Raw genomic sequence first — 19,693 nt, 5'->3', positions numbered from 1 at the left:
TTTCCAGCGGTTGTCTGTTACTCCAAACATAGGAAATTCCATAGTCGTTAAGTGCTTCCTGTTGTTTGAAATCACTGTTTAAATTAACTTTGTCGATTAGGGACACAAATCTAACATGTTATTTCTTATGCTGGGAGCTGCGGGTGATACTGTAGCTCTTTACATGTAACAAGGCGGATGCTGCCGTCACACACCACAGTACATGACAGCTCTGTAAAAGGTGACAGACGAACGATACAAGGAAATGATTTGGACGCTATCAAGTGACAGTCCTGCTCTTTAAATGTAATAGACAGATACAAGGCACATTCTCAGCAGTGTGACCTACTCTGCTGCCTCTTGGTACCATCTGTTGTAAGCACGCTCTCCGCTACTGAGGAGTTTGGTGGCACTTTGCAATAAGCATGGTCAGTACATGACAGCCTTGTTAGATGCTCTCATTAGGTGAACCACTACGCAGACCTGGCTCATCCTGGAGGCAAAGGCATGCTGGGACACGTGGGTCTACAACCAGTAAGTCAGAGATTACTTCAGCTACCTGTGAGACATTCATTGTAGCAAGAGTACAACTAAACATATCAGTGGGTTATCGTTTGCCATTATTTCCAGATAACCTTCTATAAAAATAGTTGTTTTTTTTTTCTTTTAAATGATTCTTCTATTCTAAAGCCCCATAGACACTATAAGATATTGACACCGTGGTGCCGTGATCCGAGCGATATGCGCTTTAAACAATGAACTACAGTATATCGTTAACGATACCATTCCGTGAAATCACATTGACCCCCGCCATACATGCCGTCACTGACCATACTGTCTGACTACTGTATGTGTTCAAACGATAGCGAGCATGCATACTTAAAGATATAGCGGGTACACACCAAACCAGTGGTTTTCATCCACTGTGCCGTAGCACACTAGTGTGCCTTGAGCTGTTCTCAAGTGTGCCCCCAGATCTAAAAATGCCCACACCAGGTTACAGCCACCACCACCAGTTCAACCGTTATTTACTGGTCTCTTCATTTCATGTAAAGGGCCAATGTATTTTATTTTTGTTACCTGTGGGGACCAGTGTGAATGTTTTTTTATATATGGGCGCCAATAGGTTTGTTGTTTTTTCCCTGTGGGGGCCAATGTGATTTGCCCTGTGGGGATCTCGTGGTGTGCCTTGGCAATTTTAAAAATCTTATTTAGTGTGCCGCAAGGTAAAAAGGTTGAAAATCACTGCACTAAGCAATATGCACAAGGATATAGTTAATGATATCTTTATCGTGCACATCGTTAATGCAAATCGCATAGCGTGTTCCCACCTTTGCTGCACATTGTCACCCAGACAGATCTCTTCCCACTGGTCCCTTTTCTCATAACAAATGCAGCGGCGTAGATTTGTTTGGGGCGCCCCCCCGCCGTTAATGCCCCACCCCCCCCATTTCCGCCCGGCCGGCCCCCTCCCCCCATTTCCGCATGCTTACCTGTCCGCGCGTCCCGACTCCCCTCCTGGCTTCAATAAATTCTTTGCAGACTGACCACGATAAAATGGCCGCAGACAGTTTCAGAGAACTGTCTGCTTTATGGGGCGGCCATTTTATCGTGGTCCGTCTCCATAGCATTGATTGAAGCCAGGAGGGGAGCCGGGACGCGCGGACAGGTAAGCATGCGGGGGATTGGGGGGCGGGGGGATTACTATAGCACCGCAGTCCCCCCGGCGCCCCCATATGCACAGCGCCCCCCCACGACCGCGGGGGCTGTGGTGCTATAGTTACGCCACTGAACAAATGTATCAATAGAACACAAGGAAAAAAAATGATATCCCTAAAAGAGCAAATTTCAGCACAGAATTTTTTGTCCAAACATGTACTATTATCAGGGCTATTTTTGTGCAGGCTCCAGCAGGAACTGTGGCCCTTATTCTAGTTCACTCTTTCTGACAAAATATTTCTCAGATGGACAAAACCATGTGCACTGCAGGTAAGGCAGGTGTAAAACCCCACCCAAATCTAATTATCTCTGCACAAGTAACACCTGCCTCACCTGCAGTGCACATGGTTTTGTCCATCTGAGAAATATTTTGTCAGAAAGAGTGAACTAGAATAAGGGCCACAGTTCCTGCTGGAGCCTGCACAAAAATAGCCCTGACTATTATAACATCGCACTTTGTTATCGTACGCAGCACAAATCATCATACGGGCAACACGCCATTACACAGTCGTAAGACCATTTGATTGGTTTTTCAACACACGGCGCCTAAATGACAGTGAAGAATGAGATCTGACAGCGCGTCCCATCTCCGAGACACTAATAGCAGAATCTATACATCTTTTTCTTAGTTTAGAAACACAGCGAAAACTATTCCCATTACCCCTACTCGCAACAGACCACTTAGCAACATGTCAGCTTCTATTCAGCCAAGCCTGACATATCAGATGCAAGTCAGGATTTATTGCCTCTTTATTACTCTCCATGTTGACAACACAGACGTGTTAAGCAGGCCATACACTTATGCAACTTCTCGGAGGGAGAAGTCGCATAAGATGTAGTGTTCATTCCAGCACCCGCCATATTTGAAAACCCACGCAGTTCCTGTTCCCTGCCTGGGGTGTTGCTGTCTGCTATGGTGTTTCTAGCACAGGTCTGGTTTTCATATCAGTGCTGATATACAGACCACACTGTGCTAGAAGCACTACAGCAGACAGCGACACTCCAGGCAGGGAAGAAGAACTGCATGGGTTTTCAAATATGGTGGGTGCTAGAATGAACACTAAGATGTCCCTTGAACCGGCCATTCACCACTGCCAGAGGCTGTCCGATCCAACAGATCATACGTGCAGCACGTCCGATCTCCAACCCAATGCACACGGCACCGCGCATAAGATCAGAAACAAAAAAACACATACATTTTGCCAATTTTCATCCGATTTCTCAGCCCAATCCGTCGGAATCATATGAAAAGTGGCCAAACCGCACTAGTGTATGGCCAGCTTTACATTTTCTTGTTTTCGCTACATTGTTTGAAAGCACACTCAACATCTTACAGAGCTGGCCAACATTCTCTGGGGCGGAGCTAGGCTCTAGACCCGCCCCTGAGGTACTAGGTGCTTTAGACCCAGTGTTTTGTCCTGGTTTGAAGTAGACAGTTGTCCAGAAATGTCTTCATCCACTGTATACAAGACACTTACATCTGACATAAAAAAAATCTTTTTAAAGAAGGTGGAGGTAGGAGTAAGGGGCACTGGGTAAAGTGTGACCACTGTGGCTTATGAAAACAATGAACTAGAAATGAAAAACTAATTTAACATTCCATTTAGTGGGGAAAAAGAAAGCAGTTAGAGTGTATTGATCTCAGCGGCTGTAGAGCACTATTCCCACACAGAATACTGAAAAGCAGAGTAGCGGTAGTATTTATAGGACAGGGGGATCCATGCCCGATGCAGGAAGTTGCTGCATTGGTGGGAAGCTTCTGGACAGATTGTTAATACAACCTTACATAAACCACACTATACTATATACTGTACCACACTATACTATATACCGTACCACACTATGCAGTTTATCTGTACATGTTACAAAACAGAAGCATGACAGTTGCATTTCATGTTCTACTGTGCACCCCAACAATACCATGCAAGGCAAGCCTTGATCCAATTGAAATCATGCCGACCCATTAAGAGATGGGGGAGGGGGGATGTTCTAGCATAAATGAAAATCGCCTTATTGAAATATAGATGTACGCTGTTTGCAAAACCCAGGCAGTGTTTTACCTAGACTCCAATGGAATATAATACATTTGAACCCAATGCATCACACATTAATTGCCCATTTGCAACCCTAGATTTATTTTGAATGGCATTTGAGTTCCAATGGGGTGAAAACAATAAAGTCATGTTAGATGCAAACACAAGGTCTGCTATATACTGAAGCGCTGCTGAGCGATGGTGGTATGGCAGGCTTGATGAATCGGCTTCATAAAAGGGGGGGGGGGGTCAAAAAAGGTCAAATTTCAAGGCAATAACACATGTGTCTGGGATAACTTTGCGGATCCATGTTATCACAGAACCGCAGGCTGCTTATCAGGTATTACATCTGAGGCACCCAAAGCATAATCAACAATAAATCGGGTCTAAGCGGATATCGGGGCTAATTGAATACCCCCTTTGCAAATGCATTAGCTGCAGGAATTGACAGCAGCTAATTGGATATCGCCCAGTGTTCTTTTTAGCACTCTGCAGTTGCTCGTTTCCACCTGGGCTGTTGCTCTGTTGAGATACAGACCGGATTGTGCTAGCAGCACCAAAGCAGAGAGCGACACCACAGGCGGGAAAGAGGAATTGCATGGGTTGTGACAGGTGCAGCAAGCTAGAATGAACGAGCTAGGTGTGTGATGAAGGATGAGGCATTTCAGTGAGGCAGCTGCATGGAATAGTTCCCTCTAACCAGACATTATTAAATGGAGATATTCACCATACAGCCGAACCGGCCTTTACTACATGGACATTTACCGTGTGACTAGAATATATGTATTGATACAATAGAACATAAATATGTCAGGCTAGTTTGTTGATTGCAATAATACAGAGTGCTTCTTTCAGTCAATCACATAACATTCTAGAGCAGGCTTTCCCAACCACGGTCCTCAAGGCACACCAACAGTGCAGGTTTTGTAGATATCAGGCTTGAGCACAGGTGACTTAATTAGTATCTGAGGGATTCTGATTAAACCATCTGTGCTGAAGCCTGGATATCACTTAAACCTGCACTGTTGGTGTGCCTTGAGGACCGTGGTTGGGAATGCCTGTTCTAGAGGCAGTAATAGATAGGCATGACTACATAGCGGCCCACCCCACAAGTAAAAGTGAAAATAGGAATTTGACATTCCTAGCGCCACTGCATTTATCACGTACCGTTGTTTATGGCTTGCATGGCTGTTGCTGGTGGTTCCATGGAAAGAGGAGGGCCAGGACATTCTGGACTTCCTCAGGCCGGGGCGGTCACTGGTGTCCATGGCATCGGCTCGTTCCATCTGCCGGTGGGGGTGGCGGTCCGTGTCCGAGTAACCCCGGTGTTTGATTCTGATGGGAGTCCGTGGTTGCCTCCATAAGTGCTGCGGCGGCTTGAGCGTGGCCTGCCCCTCCCTCGGCACGGGCAGAGACAGCGAGAGGCTTTTTTTCGCGCAAGACGGTACCTCCATCATGGTGCGACAGAAAGCGAAAATCTACCCTCCCCCGGAAGAAATTGGCAACAAAAATAAATGCTATATCCGAAAAAATAAAATCTGCGCCAGTTAATATTAAATTATAATCTCTATAATCCAATCAAGCAGCAATGTGCAACGGAGACATCCAAAAATAAAAGTATTCTTACAAAACACGTCACGTTTCGTGAATTGATCCGTCGATTATCATTTCTCTCCTCTATGTATATATATAAAAAAGGCAAATTAGGAGCTAATTGGCTTAATCGTGTCCAAATCCTAAAAAAAAAGGAGGTTACAAAAATAAAGAAATTCTGGATTTAAATTATATTTATAGCACTGCTTTCAAGAAAGAAAGGAACAAAAACCTGTATATTTCAAGCCAAAAAACAAATAATATAAAAATAAAGGCAGGTAGTGATTATTGATAAGCATTTAGCAATCATATAGATATATATTCAAAAGAGGAATAAAATATTTTTTAAAAATGAAGAATGCACATATTTTTAGAAGTACATATATAGCTATATAATCTACGAGAAGGCTGTCTCTTATGGATCGGTCCGCAAAAAAAGGCTTGAATATTCTTCAAAACATCCACCCCCCCCCAGAAAAAAAAATGATCTTCCAGTTTAAAATGGGTATTACAGCAATTCAGGAGGCTTCTCACTAGACTGTAAATAGCTTCTATGTGGCGTGTGTCAATCTTCATTCGCTGTCTCTTGAAATATAAATATATAGAGATAAGTATATATGGGATGCATCAGAAAGACAGTCACCAGCTCTTCTGCATGGAGCCCTTTCTTTGCAAACAACTAATTTCAAAGTCAATCCATCTCCTCTTCTCCCCAGAAATTATTGCTTATGTTATTGCCAAGGAAGGAATAATAAAAAGACACAAGAGATTATAATCTCTGTCGGAAGGGGTGGCAGGAAGCTGGGTACAGTGCTGGAAGGGGGTGGTGTGGGGCAGATAGGATGTTGCACAGGTTTATTGCACATAAGGCGCAGAGATAGAAGAAGAGGGGAGGGTGGGGGTCCAGCCTGAGCCTGATCAGCAGGTGGGAAATGCAAAAGTATCATTTATTAGTGCAAAAATAGGAATAAATGAAGGAGGCTGTGCCCGCTATGCACTGCCCAGGGCACTCAAATCATGCTTAATATGTTTTCCTTCATTGCAATGCAGCTGAACTGCTAAATGCAGCACAATGAGCATTTCATTAGGGCTGTGCATTAACAAAAAAATAAAATAAAAATCAGTGTTGCAGGCAGATGACAGGGGCAGCTGTCACTCACACAGCCCCCATCCAGCATTGGGATGCAGCAGTTCACAGAGGTGGGTTGTGTGGCAGTCCTCCTGGCAAAGGGGTTGCATGGCAGCTAGCAGAGGGGGAGCAGGGGAAATCCTTATGCCCTGGCAGGTGCTGCAGTCTCTGGGTGACAGGTACCTGCCTCCGTGTTCTTCATAACTGCCCGGGGAATGTGGGCTCTGGTTGGCTGCAGGCTGCACAGTCCACCATGGTTATAGCGTCTGTCCCATGTGCAGGGAGAGCGGAGCCCGGACGGCTACTGTTGCTGATGCTATTGCTGCTCCTGCTGCCGCCGAGCGACTGATAGACGGGGCTCACTCTGCCAGGTGTCTCCCGCCTACCATCAGCCTCCGCTGTGACGTCACAGGCTACGCCCCGCCCCTCTTCCCCTCATTGGGAGGCAGGGGAAGGAGACGAGGGGGAACAGCTAATGGGTAGCGGGGAAATATGTCTAGACCCGCCCACAGGAAAGTTCTTTGACTCAAAAGTTTTTTAATGCATTAAAGGCTGATGATAATTACTATATAGTCAGTCTTATTAGATGTGGGGACTTCTGCTCCATACACTGTGGGGACATGGGGAGCTCAGCAGTAGACACAGCATATTATGTGTATATCTTTTTTTTATTATTATTATTATTATTATTATACTTATTATTACCGTTTATATGGTGCCTCAAGGGTTCTGTACCGCCTAGAAATACATAAATAAGCAAAAACAAAAAAACGACTCACAGCACAAGTCAATTTAGAACAGGTACTGTAACAGTGGTGGATTTAGAGGGGGGGGGCACAAGGGCTCGTGTATAATGCTGCCGCTCCGGTGTCACCGCCTCCTCTCTTGATGCTCCGGGGCTCGTAGCATATAGTGACTGCCCCGGCGCTAGAAAAGAAGAGAGGAGTAGCTGACTAAGGGTCATGTTGCTGGCTAGCACCTCCACTGCTAGTGCTGCCACTCGGTGCTGCCTACAGGGGTCCTGCTGCCTCACACTCCCTCCAAGGTAGAAATGGCCATCGACCATCGATAATTAGAAAACAACAATGGGTTATGGCAGATGACGAGTACTTCTGACATCAATGGGGGAGGACCAGATGGTTTCTCACCATCGATGTCAAGCTTAACTGATTAGTTTCGTTTTTATCAAGGGGCCAAGACATGGAGCACAGCTCCGCCCCCAACACCCATGAAAGCCCTGCCCCCGTATTTTGATTGGCCCACAGGCCAATCTTTCAAAGCAAATGAATGACTATCGATATGTAAAAGCATTGATGGTCATTCATTGCATACTTATACACCATCGATGGCCAGTTGCACTTTTTCCATCGATGGCAAAGGCAACGACGGCCATCCCTACTCCAAGGGACCCGCTGGTGCTGCCTACAGAGGATAAGTTGGCAGTTTCCACTTTGACTCCTGAAGATCACAGACATGTGACCTGCTAGTATTATGCTACTGGCCTAGCCGCCACTGGTAGTAGGAGGAAAGGGGGTGGCACCTGCCTGTGCTCCCAGCTGGGTAGGATACTGCCCTGGCCAGCGGTAACCCAACCACCACCACCATGGCTCCCAGGGCAAATGTCCTCTCTCGCACCCTCCTGTTGCACCACTGATAAAATGGCGTGACAGAATTCACAGAAAACTTACTAATGTGATTGGACACACTAGATCACATGACCATGCATCATTTCTCAACAACTGCGCTTCCAAATGAACCACGCCTAACTTAAGACCTGTACATACTGTACCTAACTTATGTTCCATACACACCAATGGCAAAACTATTCTACATCGACCATAAACCCAGGGCCGGATTAACAATGGGCCTGATGGAGCTACAGCTCCAGGCCCACTCTCCAAATAGGCCAAATCTGTAGCTGAGTGCCAGGGCTTTCCAACGAGCCCAGCCCCGCATCGCTAGCCCCACGGGAACCGGAGATACCGCCAGGCAAAGCTGGAACGTTTTCCCCATAGGATAAAATGGGACCCGCTAATTCCGACCTCCACCCGGTTCCAACGGCTGCCAGTTCCCCCTCCAGAATCACAGAAGCTCGGGGTTGATCTCAGTCGAGCTCAAATCGCTGGGCCTTCAATCTGATACCTGGTCTGAAATGTAATTTCATGGCTCTTCATGTTGTTTGAGGACAGATTTCTCTGGAACCAAACGGCCCAGTTTCACAGGATCAAACTCATTCGAAGCCTACATGTAAATGGATCAGTTGGTTCTGAAGATATAGCTGGTTGTTTAAAGGGGGGTGGGGTGTTTTTTTCTCCACCTCACACCAGAAAATGCAGGGACTAGGCTGGTGTAAAAGGGGCCAGTCCGGGAATGTCCCTGCATGATCCTGGGACCATATTCCCTGGTAAGTCCCTGCATTTTCTGGTGTGAAAGGGGTATTATTTCAAATAGCTGGGACATGTAGGACTCTGAATACAGCCGGACAGCCCCCTGCTCTCTGCCCGGCTGTCAAGGCATAATAGGAATTATGGTGTTTGGCATAATACGTAATGGAGATTATGGTGTGTGGTTTAACATGTAATGGGCATTATGGTGTAATTTGGCGCGCAATGCCCCTATTTATAAAGCATATTGTGCATTATTGCTAAATCTGTTTGGTATAGCGCAGGCATGTCCAAACTATGGCCCTCCAGCTGTTGTGAAACTACAAGTCCCATCATGCATTGCCACAGTTTTGCTATTAGGGAATGCTAAAACTATGTCAAGGCATGCTGGGACATGTAGTTTCACAACAGCTGGAGGGCCACTGTTTGGACATGCCCGGTATAGTGTGTATTTTGGCTCAATCCATGTGGCAAAATGTGAATTTTGCCTTAATCTGTGTGGCATAATGTGAATTTTGACTCAATCCGTGTGCCATAGTGTGAATTTTGGCTCATTCCATGTGGCATACTGTGTAAGAGGCAAGTACAGTATAATGGGGTTACTATTGTGTTGCATGATTTGTATAAGGGGTATATGGTGTGGTAAACTTAGGTGACCACATAAAAGGTGCTGAAATGTTGTCTACCAAGTTTCGGTTTTCAGTATATTTTTTATGACTGGAGTGCCGCCTCATCCCGCAAGTATTTTAGGACGTCGGCATCCTGCGGGTGCACCTTTGGAGTGCACCCGCCAACAGTGTTCCCTCTAAGCTGTGCGCACGTGCGCACGCACACACCTTGACGAGCATGCGCACATTACAACTGAGTGCACAAAGCAGCAGTGGTCCCTTTTTGCAGTTGTGGACTCAATTAATGTGTGTTTCACCCATTAACTACATTGTGTACTGTATTTTGAATGTTTAAATGTTTAATATCATTTTGAAGTAAAGTTAACACAAATGCTGAACGTCATTTTCCAGATAAATATAAGTGACGCACAAAAATGTAAGTTTCATTCCAAAGTTGCACAGGCAAAATCTTTAGCCGCACACAGCCTTCGTAAAATCAGAGGGAACATTGCCCGCCAATATAGCTCCCTGCATTTTTCTTATGCCAGCCCCCTGCCTTTTCCAGGCATATATAATTAGTTGAAAGTATTTACACAAATACAGACACACCCATGAGCAGACCACCCAAACAGAACACTGGTGACAGCCCCCAGATTATTTAGTGCTGGCCACAACCCCTATTATTGCGCATAACAGGCCCTTGATCATTTTCAGCTCCAGGCCCATTTAGACCTTAATCTGGCTCTGCATAAACCATCAATGATTATAGACGGTGGATGGCCATCCCCAGGTTGAATGAAGAGTTGGGAACTAGTCCAGGGTTGCCGACCCTCCCGGAATTTCCGGAAGTCTCCCGAAAATCGGGTCCCCCTCCCGGCCCCCCGGAAGGGTGGGCAACCCTCCCGGATTCAGGGGGGACCCCCGCTGTCCCCCGGATCACGGCATTAAAATGCCGCAATCCTCGGGTCTCAGGGGAGGGGTCGGAGCTAAAATGACACAATCGCGTCATTTTAGTCCCGCCCCATCCACAGAGATCCCTGAATTTGCTGGTTTACCCCCCCCCCCCCCCCCCCGAGCGGCTACTGAAACTCTCCTCTCCGGGCTTCTCCCGGAGAAGAGAATAAGAAGGTCGGCAACCCTGAACTAGTCTCTTTAGTAGCACAGTGTAGTGATTGCTGGAGTATTAGCTGAGGTTGAGCAGTAAGACAGAAGAGAGATTAGTAGCATGGTGCCTTAGTAAGAGAGAATGGGGCGTCAAGATGAGAGATCATAAGGGAGTGTATAACGGTTTGGGTTGCTCCAGTTCCTGGAGAGGTTGAGGAGTTGGAAGCAACAAACACGGCACAGGGACTATACATATATGGTAGTGAAAAAAGGTTGCAGAAATTAGACATGAAGAGCTCATCAGCTCATGTCGACTCTCGGGGTATTTTTGGTCAAACAGTAGACAATGATAATGTCAACATATGTAAAAGCAGTTTGTTATTATTTTCAACCCTAGTTCTCATATAGTTTTTACTAACATCTAATTTATGGAAATCAATACAAAACTGTTTTGTTCTATCAGACTTTGGCAGAACATCACTAGGAGATTCCTGCATTATGCTCAGGCCAAGCATTTTCTTCACCTCTAAACTATTGGCTTCCCTTTGAGTTTCAAGGACACTGCTGAATTTAAAATGAAACTTTCTCTTTTGATAAATAAAGTTGTCAGGTATAAGTCACAGTTGATTTCCATGGAACAGGTTATATGTATATTTCTGGCCCCATGTTTGTAATGCACAGATAGGGCGTATGATACATAAAATTCTGGGTCACAGTATAATCTGGAGATTGAACGGCAGCTAGAGATGCTCCTTATTAGAGCTTACCTGGGTAATGGTACATTTATGCTGCTTTCACACCGCAAAACCTGCCTAGACATGGTATTTAAAACATTACTGAAAACGGGTCCATGCAGGAAAATGTCCCTTTCACACCACACATATTACCCTGTATTATACCGGGTATAAGCCGGTTTGCGGTGTGAAAGCACGGGGCCAGTGATCGGCAATGATGCCGTTTACCTGATGTAAGGTTGCCCCGGGAACATGGCGGAGTCCGGCGTGGAGGGGAGTACAGAGGCGGAGGCAGGCCCCGGGTGGAGCTGGCTAGCGGCGGTGACACTACGGGAGCCCAGGGGATCCGGCAGGCAGAAAGGGGTGTGGAGCGGCCAGCGGGCTCTGCCACACTTATCGCCATTGAGGTCCTGCTCTGTGCATATCTAATTCTAATGAGAAAGAGCCAGTGCAGTGAATATTTAATGAGCAGATCCCCGCCAACTGCATATGTACCCACATGTTACAAATGCAGAGGGCCGGGAACCCGCTCATTAAATATTCACTGCACTGGCTCCCGCTCATTAGATATGCACAGGGTCCTAAATACTGTTTCAGACCCGTTCACACTGACAAAAAAACGGGTCTGAAACGGGTAGGACACTGCTTTTTACCCGTCTAAGAAATACTGGTATTTCTTAAACGGGTAAAGCACCCTGGTGCTTTCACACCGCAGCTCTAAATGTTTTAAAAGGCAAAAAAGGCTATATACCATTTAAGAGCTGCAGTGTGAAAGGGGTAACACACACAGTATTATATAGAGGCAGTGGAGTATTATCCAACTGCCCTGGCAATATATTATTGAAGCATGGTGGTATTTTTTTTTTTGGTGACACCCACTGCACATTCTGCATAGGTACCCCACCACCCAAAATACCAAAGGTGCATCCAATAAAAAAATGGGGGTGGGTCTAAATGAAGGGGCGTGGCCTCACAGGACCCTGTTTTAGTCACTACAGGGGCATGTCAAGCAATTCCCAGAGCTGTTGGCTGCCCCTGGAGACAAGGCTGTCTTCAGTAGTGGGACCAATCGAGTATTTATAATGGGTGCAATGTGTGCGGTGCACAAGGGGACCCACATGGCAACTTTTTTTTTAATACTTCCCCTTCAGAGTCCCGCAATGATGGCAGCAGCACTGGAATCATCGGAAAAATGGCCGCCACAATATTTTTCCGGAGGTCTGCGAATGTGCAATAGAGTCTCAGCACTCTAGTAAACAGAATCTATTATGCTGCGAGGCTTGGCCCCGCAGCTTGCAAAGAGGAGGAGGCTTCTTCTTCACTTACAGCACCACTATGGTGTCACCCCTACTGGGGTGGACAGCCACTGACAGGTTGCACTAACTGCACCCGGCTACTGACGACACATACTGTAGCATATTAATAACATTGTCCTATAAGAAAAAGTGAATACAAGCCTGGCTCAAGCATCCATTTCAACTGCCATCAAAAAATATATACATACACACAAGCCATTTACTGTTTGCTTCATTATTGAATCTGTTGTATATAAAATTATAGCAGTGCATGTAATATGTCTTTCATTTTAAGTTTATGTTATTTTTTTTAAATACATAGATTTATTTTTTGAGATGCGAGAGAGCTCGTCATTTCAAATAAATGCCTACTGAACACAAAAATAATCATTTAGTCAATAATAAATTCCATTTTTTTTAAAAAGCCTCTTTTTGTAACTGTTGCTGAGATGGTGCTAAGAGAATAGTCATTGCTGCAGCACATACAGAAAAAAAAAAAAACTTTCCTCAATAAACCTTTTCATCCCAAAACATAAATCTGGTAATGGTGGGGGATTCCGGTCACTTGTAATCCGCCTATGTACATGTTACTGGCAGCATTGACTTTACATAGGCCATATACAGTAGATTGCTACTGAACCCTGCTGTCATGTAGACATTGGGAGGTCTGGTTTATACGCTCCACTGCACAATCCCACAGAGGAGCGATGTTTAGTTTCTGTGCATGCGCATAAGCATTTGTGCGCATGTGCAGGATCCCTTTGCGAACGGACACGGGGACTTGTATAGTCGCCAGCCTGTTTGCATGAAGCAGCGGGGGCGGACACAAGTATCGCCCATGGGAACGCCAAGCGTTTTATGTGCGTCCCCATGAAAATGCTGGGCGTTGCCATGGTAATGTGCCTGTGACGTGGGTGTTCATGCGGGCAGATTTTAGTTGACTCGCAATGCTGTGAACTTTGCAGCATTGCGAGTCAACCAGAATGACCTCCAAAATGTATTTATAAATATATAATCTGATTACTAAACAAAATGAAGGAAAGGTGCATAATAAGGTATTAAGATAACCTGTGTGTAGGTAAAGGGTTCCATTATTGTGAATACTAATACAATTACTCAAAGAGATTTTTCAGTGCAACACAATCAGTAAAACAACAATAGATTCCAAATAACAAAAAAGTAACATTAAATAAAAAGTATTCTTATAGGTGACTAAAAACAAAATACTTTTTATTTATTTGTTCTTATGCAAAAAAAAGTCACTTATTTGAAAGATGATTTTTATTTATATATTTTTAAAGAAATTCTTTACTTAATAAAGACAATTCATTATTATGCCACTAGGGGCAGTGTTCCACTACAGACTTTGGTTTTAGGAAGGAATGTATGTTTAAAAAATAAGTAATCTTCCACCGGTGTTAGTGAACATAAAGGGGTAAGATGGGAGTTCTATTGAAGATTGGGTGTTGCCCATAGCAACAAATCAGTTTCTACTTATTTATGTACCACTTTCTAGAAGATAATAGACAGAATCTGGTTGGTTGCTATGGATAATATCCCATCTTCAATAGAACTGTCACTTAGTAAATTTACCTAAAGAGAGAGAGAGAGAGTTGTGCGTGTGTATATATCAAGTTGGATGGACTTTATTTTATCACAACTTATGTAAAATAGGGGTATATTGTGATGTTGCCCATAGCAACCAATCAGATAAGTCTATAATTTTCTAGGATGCAATAGAGAAAAGATAGGCAGACTGTGATTGGACCTGCCTTGTAAATACACAGATTTGAACCGGTTACACACTAGGGGACAAAAAAATGGATATACAGTAGCGTTTGGGAGATGCTCTATAGCAGGCATGTCCAAAGTCTGGCCCGGGGGCCAATTGCGGCCCGTGCCATATTTTCAAATGGCCCGCAGCCTCCAGCCAGAAGCGGGCGGAGCATCAGATGCAGGATGCACAGCACAGGACACTAAAGGTGGGGTCCCGGTGAGCGTGCCTCCCAACAGTCCCTATTTTAGCGGGACAGTCCCGATTATTAGGGCCTGCCCCGCTGTCCCACCCGCGGGCAGCAGTGTCCCGCGGTGAGGGGGGCTGTTGGGAGTCCCCCCTGTCGGCTGCTAAGCAGCGGGGAATAAACGCTGTGCGCATGCGAACAGCGTCTATTCCCGCAGCCAGGAGGCTGGGGGCATGGCTAGAGGCTCACAGAGCCTCTGGGTCATGCCCCCATAGCGGAAAAATGGGGGCGTGGCCTCGCAGGAGAGCTGCAAGTATAGGCCACGCCCCCGAAATTAGGCCACACCCCCGAAAACTAGGCCGCCGCCCCATCGGCAAGCATCAGCAGTGTCGCGGGTCCGGCGACCACAAAGTTGGGAGGTATGCTTTACCTTGCTGTCTGCAGCAGTGAGGAGGTGCCGGCCGCCACAGTGAGATGTGTTTGGCATCTTTCGGGTGAGTATGCATCCAACCCCTGGACATTCAGAGAAGGGGGGGCAAGCTACTGGACAGAGTGAATGGGTGCAAAGTGGGGAACATACAGTGAATGGGGGGCATACAGTGAAAGAGGGGCAGGCTGGGGGACATACAGAGAAGGATGGTCAGAGTGGGCAGAGTGGAGGACATATAGCGAATGGTGGCAGGCAGGGGAAAATACAGTGAAGGAGCAGACTGGGGGACATACAGTGAATGGGGGCACGCTGGGGGACATAAAGTGAATGGGGGCAGGCTGGGGGACCATTCTGATGTGATTAATGATTCAAAGAATGTCAGGCTGAATGGTCGGCCCCCGCACATTTTCACCACACCAAATCTGGCCCTCGTCGCAAAAAGTTTGGACACCCCTGCTCTATAGGCTTTAATGAGGGACAGGTATGGGTCATAGGGTACTGGACAATATGAAGGTTGACAAGAGTCGGAAGTCGACACAACATTAGGTTGACAATGGGAAGGACTTTTTTTTTTTTTGTACCGATTTTCAACATAAGTCGACATGGACAAGTACCGGTGTACCACGTCGCTGCGCTCGGCACACTATTATATTCTCCCTCCACGCCCTTGTGCAGGCATGTCCAAACTATGGCCCTCCAGCTGTTGTGAAACTACAAGTCCCATCATACCTTGCCACAGTTTTGGTATTAGGGAATGCTAAAACTATGGCAAGGTATGCTGGGATGTGTAGTTTCACAACAGCTGGAGGGCCACAGTTTGGACATGCCTGCCCTAGTGGATGGTAGGGTATGAAATACGGCCCTTTTTTTTGGGGGGGGGGGGGGGGGGCATGAAAAACTTTCCACCTAACCCCTGTCGACCTTTAGTGGTCGACTTAATGTATGTCAACTTTTCTAGTGTCCTGAGGGACATAGGACTAAGCCACTAAGATAAAACTATTTATAGAAGTAATGATTTTCTTTTTTTAGTTCTTTGGCGGAAAAGGAAATACTTGTAGTGAAATCACATAGCGCTTTTACATTGCAGCACTACAATCTGCCGCGGTTTATCTGGTGTGGATTTGAACCGTTACAACATGATTTGAATGGAACGTATGTCTCTACGCTACGCCAGCCAATTCTTCTCGGTGGCAGGAAATATAGTGACACCTGGTAACAGGATAATTAGAGGGATTTTTGCCAGCAGATACAATGCGTTGTAATGGGGAGAGAGCGTGTGGCAGGCATCTCACTGTTTATGTTTTCTTTGTAATATTTGTTTCCTTTTCAAACATTAACAGACGGCGAGATAAAATTATAATAACTGAGCTAAAATAAGACTAGAGACTCAGTAATGTGCATCAAAGCAGAATGGGGCAGACATCTTTTACATAAAGACGTCATCGTCGTGATTCCAACTCTCTGATCTGCCCGTAGGGACGGGCTCTTTTATCACCTGGGACTGCAAGCACCAAATATTTTGTTTGTTTGTTTATTTTTTGGTGGTTTTATTTGACATATTTAGATGTAAAAGACTTATGCTGTCCACTTATTCGATTGGATTCGACACTGAAGTCTATCGAATCCAATTGCATCTTGTGGTGCATAAAGTGCCCCCTTGCAACACCTGATGTCGCTATCGGGTGCTGGTAGAGGGTGGGCAGAGGGCAGCGGAGTAGCGTAGCGCTATGAAGTAGCGCTAGCGGGCAGCGGGTTTGGTGAGGCAGCAGAATTTTAAATTAGAACACTGGACAGCCCTCTGATTGGCTGAGAGAGCTCAGCCAATCAGAGGGCTGCCCAGTGTTTTAAATAATTCTGCCACCACCTCTGACCCCCACCGCCCGAGAGCACTCCTTCACAGTGTGAAAGTACCCAGACGGACACTGGCAGCTGTCCCTCCAGCTCCCTCTCCCTAAACCCGGCGCCGCTGAATGCGTTCCACCCGCGGATTGCATTCGAGCGAGCGCATGTGGTTAAAAACCACATGCGCTCGCTCCCGAAATTAGATAGATATTATGTGCAGCACATACTATCTAGCGATGCGACATTCAACGTCAGGCCCGCACATCACATCGAATGGTCCCTAAAATATGCATACAACCTTATGTTCTATAAACCCATCCGCCTCTTCAGGGACTTCATCCCTACGGGGACAGTGTTTTCCTTCAATACTACATAGCAGGAAATTTACTGGGATGGGAGTTCTATTTCACATGTGATTTTGCTGGGCAACCAATCAGAATCCTTCTTATTTCTTTAGCACCTTCCAAAAGATAATAGCGACAGCGGAGGAGAGTCCCAGCCTGTAGGCCCTGGCCATGACCTCTGGTGGACTGAGACAGCCCACCCCCCACTCGAAATTCTTCTTATGTACTTTTTTGGGCACTGACTTGTTGGCTTTAAATGTGACACCACTACTTTCTACCATTGTGAAACGTTTCAGTTTTAGGTGTCCTACCTAAACTTTCTGCACCCTGGACCACCTTTAGTAGTTGTTGTAGTACTATCATGACAGATAGCAGCCACAACACAAGTACTTGGTTGCTGCTCCTACTCTTCCATCGACTGATCATTATAAATATCGATTCACAGCACTGCCACAACACAGTGCCACTGCCTGGCTCTGAACACAATCAAGTTTCAGAAAATACAACAATTTTGTTCTGTTTTTTTTTACAAATGACAACAACTTTACACTCTCATTTACAAAACACTTATATTAATATGGTGGCACAGAACCTACTTAGCATTATTTGAGCAAATTACAACTTCACAATGTGACGCACAGCACTTAAATTATTAACGCTGTGGCACAGCACCTAATGAGCACTGCTGTGAATCATGGTGCTTATATTATAGTAATAGTGGCATAGACTTTTGTGGACACCAATAAAATGTTAGTGCTGCCCTGTATTACTATTAGGAGTTGCACTGTTGGAGCTTTGGGCTGCACTGTGGACAGTTACAGCACCTGTATGCACCAGTAAAGGGCTAATTCTGCCCTGCATGAGGATCTCTGGGCTGCATTGCAGTCAGTAACAGTACCAGTGTGACTATGCACCAATAATAGATTAAGGCAATAGTTAATGGCATTAAAAATAAATATTTCCCTTTCATATTTAGGAGCTCTGGGCTATTTGCTTTGCACCAGTAAATAGTACTGTGACAAGAACACTGGAATAGTGTTTGAGGGCAGGTATATTTGTCCCAGGTTCTTGTCTAATGGAGCCCACACACGCACCGATGCCGGCGGTGCGATGCTATGCGATGGGGTGTGCGCTCCCGCGGCACCTCATCGCACAGTACAAAAAGTATGTGCTGCACATACTTTTTGTACTAGCTTTTTATAGCATAGCATCGCATCGCATGCACAAGGCATACGATGCGATGCTATGTGTGCTAGTTAAGCCCACAACGCACGCCGGGATCGGTGCGTGTGTGGGCTCCTTTACACCTTTTAGAAACAGGAAAACTTCCATGAGAATGTTTCTTTTTGTTAAAGCTGAGTAAAGGCCCCAGCTCAGGTGTTTAGCCTCACAGAGCGCTAATCAGAACTTGCAGCTGTGTAAGGCCCATGTAGAGCTGCTGGACTGATCAGTGTGTGCAGACTGCCTGGGGAGGCTGGAGAATCTGTGTGAGAGGAACAAGCTTTCTGATGCAAGTAAGCCATCTAGTAGTGACTGTAAAACGTGGTGCTTTGTTTACAAATAGTTAGGAATATCCTGTGTTTAGTTAGTGCCGGACAGGCAAGGTATTTTCTTTTGTTGTTTATTTTTATTTTCTGCTGATTGAAAATGGTTGCGGCCAGTTGTACCCCCAAAGACCAGACTTATATGATTTCTCAGCTGATGCTTGCTGCCTTCTAGGCATCCAGTTCCCCTACAGTGTTACCGTACATATAATGCCCTGAGTCTAGTATATGTGCTCGCTGTCTCGAGTTTCTGTTTGAAATGGTGCCCAAATCACCGTCGGAGGGACTTATATGAAATCCAAAAACCCAATATCAGAAACCAGGATGATGACTTTTTTCCTCGTTTTGCAATCCAAGCCTGGTATCCCTGGGAGGAAAACCTAAGCCAGGGCTAGGATGTGCTCAGTAATATAGAATTTGCATAATGGCCATTCCGAGAAGCTGTAATCCAGCATTTACAGCAATAGTGCTTTTTGTCCTTTCTTAAATGTGTGCATTTGTATTTTGTGGGATTCGTATACAGACAAGGCCAAATTCTGCTAGAAAAAATAATTGCAACCAAATGCAAAGCAAGATGTTTTTGTTTATCTTCATTTCTAATGCAAAACATCCGTTATGACCAACTGCTCAGGAGGAGTGCACGCTCAAGTGCACTTATGCCTAGTACCGAGTAGATACATGTTGAGTCTCACGTCTCTAAGATGCTTGGCAACAGAAGTATATTAAATAGCCCATCTTTCTGTATTTTGGAATATTTAAATACCATAATGACATATATTGGGGATGGGACCAAGGTCTACACATTGGGGGTCATTCTAGTTCGCATGGGGGAGCGGTTTTCTTTCTGCGCATGCACATAGTGTATTACGTGCATGTGCAAGGTCCCTGGGTGAACGGACTTACATAGTGGACGGGGCAGTACGGACGGGAAGCGGGCCTGGGTGACGACCATGGGAACGCCCAGCGTGAAAATTCTGGGCGTTCCCATGGGAAT

General features: G+C 45.6%; 1 protein-coding gene across 8 annotated transcripts in view; it reads right to left on the bottom strand.

The window, feature by feature from the left end:
- PDE4A (phosphodiesterase 4A) overlaps nt 1–19,693 on the bottom strand; it is a 584,907-nt gene that overhangs the window by 209,273 nt on the left and 355,941 nt on the right. For 2 of the 8 annotated variants that reach the window (XM_083185097.1, XM_083185104.1), the window contains exon 1: nt 4,899–6,824. The exons of 4 other annotated variants lie outside the window; for them this stretch is intronic. In XM_083185097.1, the coding sequence (XP_083041223.1) occupies nt 4,899–5,188 (290 nt within the window). In that variant the 5' untranslated portion in view covers nt 5,189–6,824. Of the gene's footprint in view, nt 1–4,898; nt 6,825–19,693 lie in introns of those variants that run through there. 2 more of the 8 variants (XM_083185098.1, XM_083185099.1) reach the window with 2 other exon arrangements.

The sequence above is a fragment of the Crinia signifera genome, chromosome 4, assembly GCF_055691185.1.
Source record: "Crinia signifera chromosome 4, ASM5569118v1, whole genome shotgun sequence".
NCBI classification, from domain to species: Eukaryota; Metazoa; Chordata; class Amphibia; order Anura; family Myobatrachidae; genus Crinia; species Crinia signifera.
The sequence above is the reverse complement of the archived record's forward strand: the minus strand, read 5'-3'. Positions and strand labels throughout refer to the sequence as shown.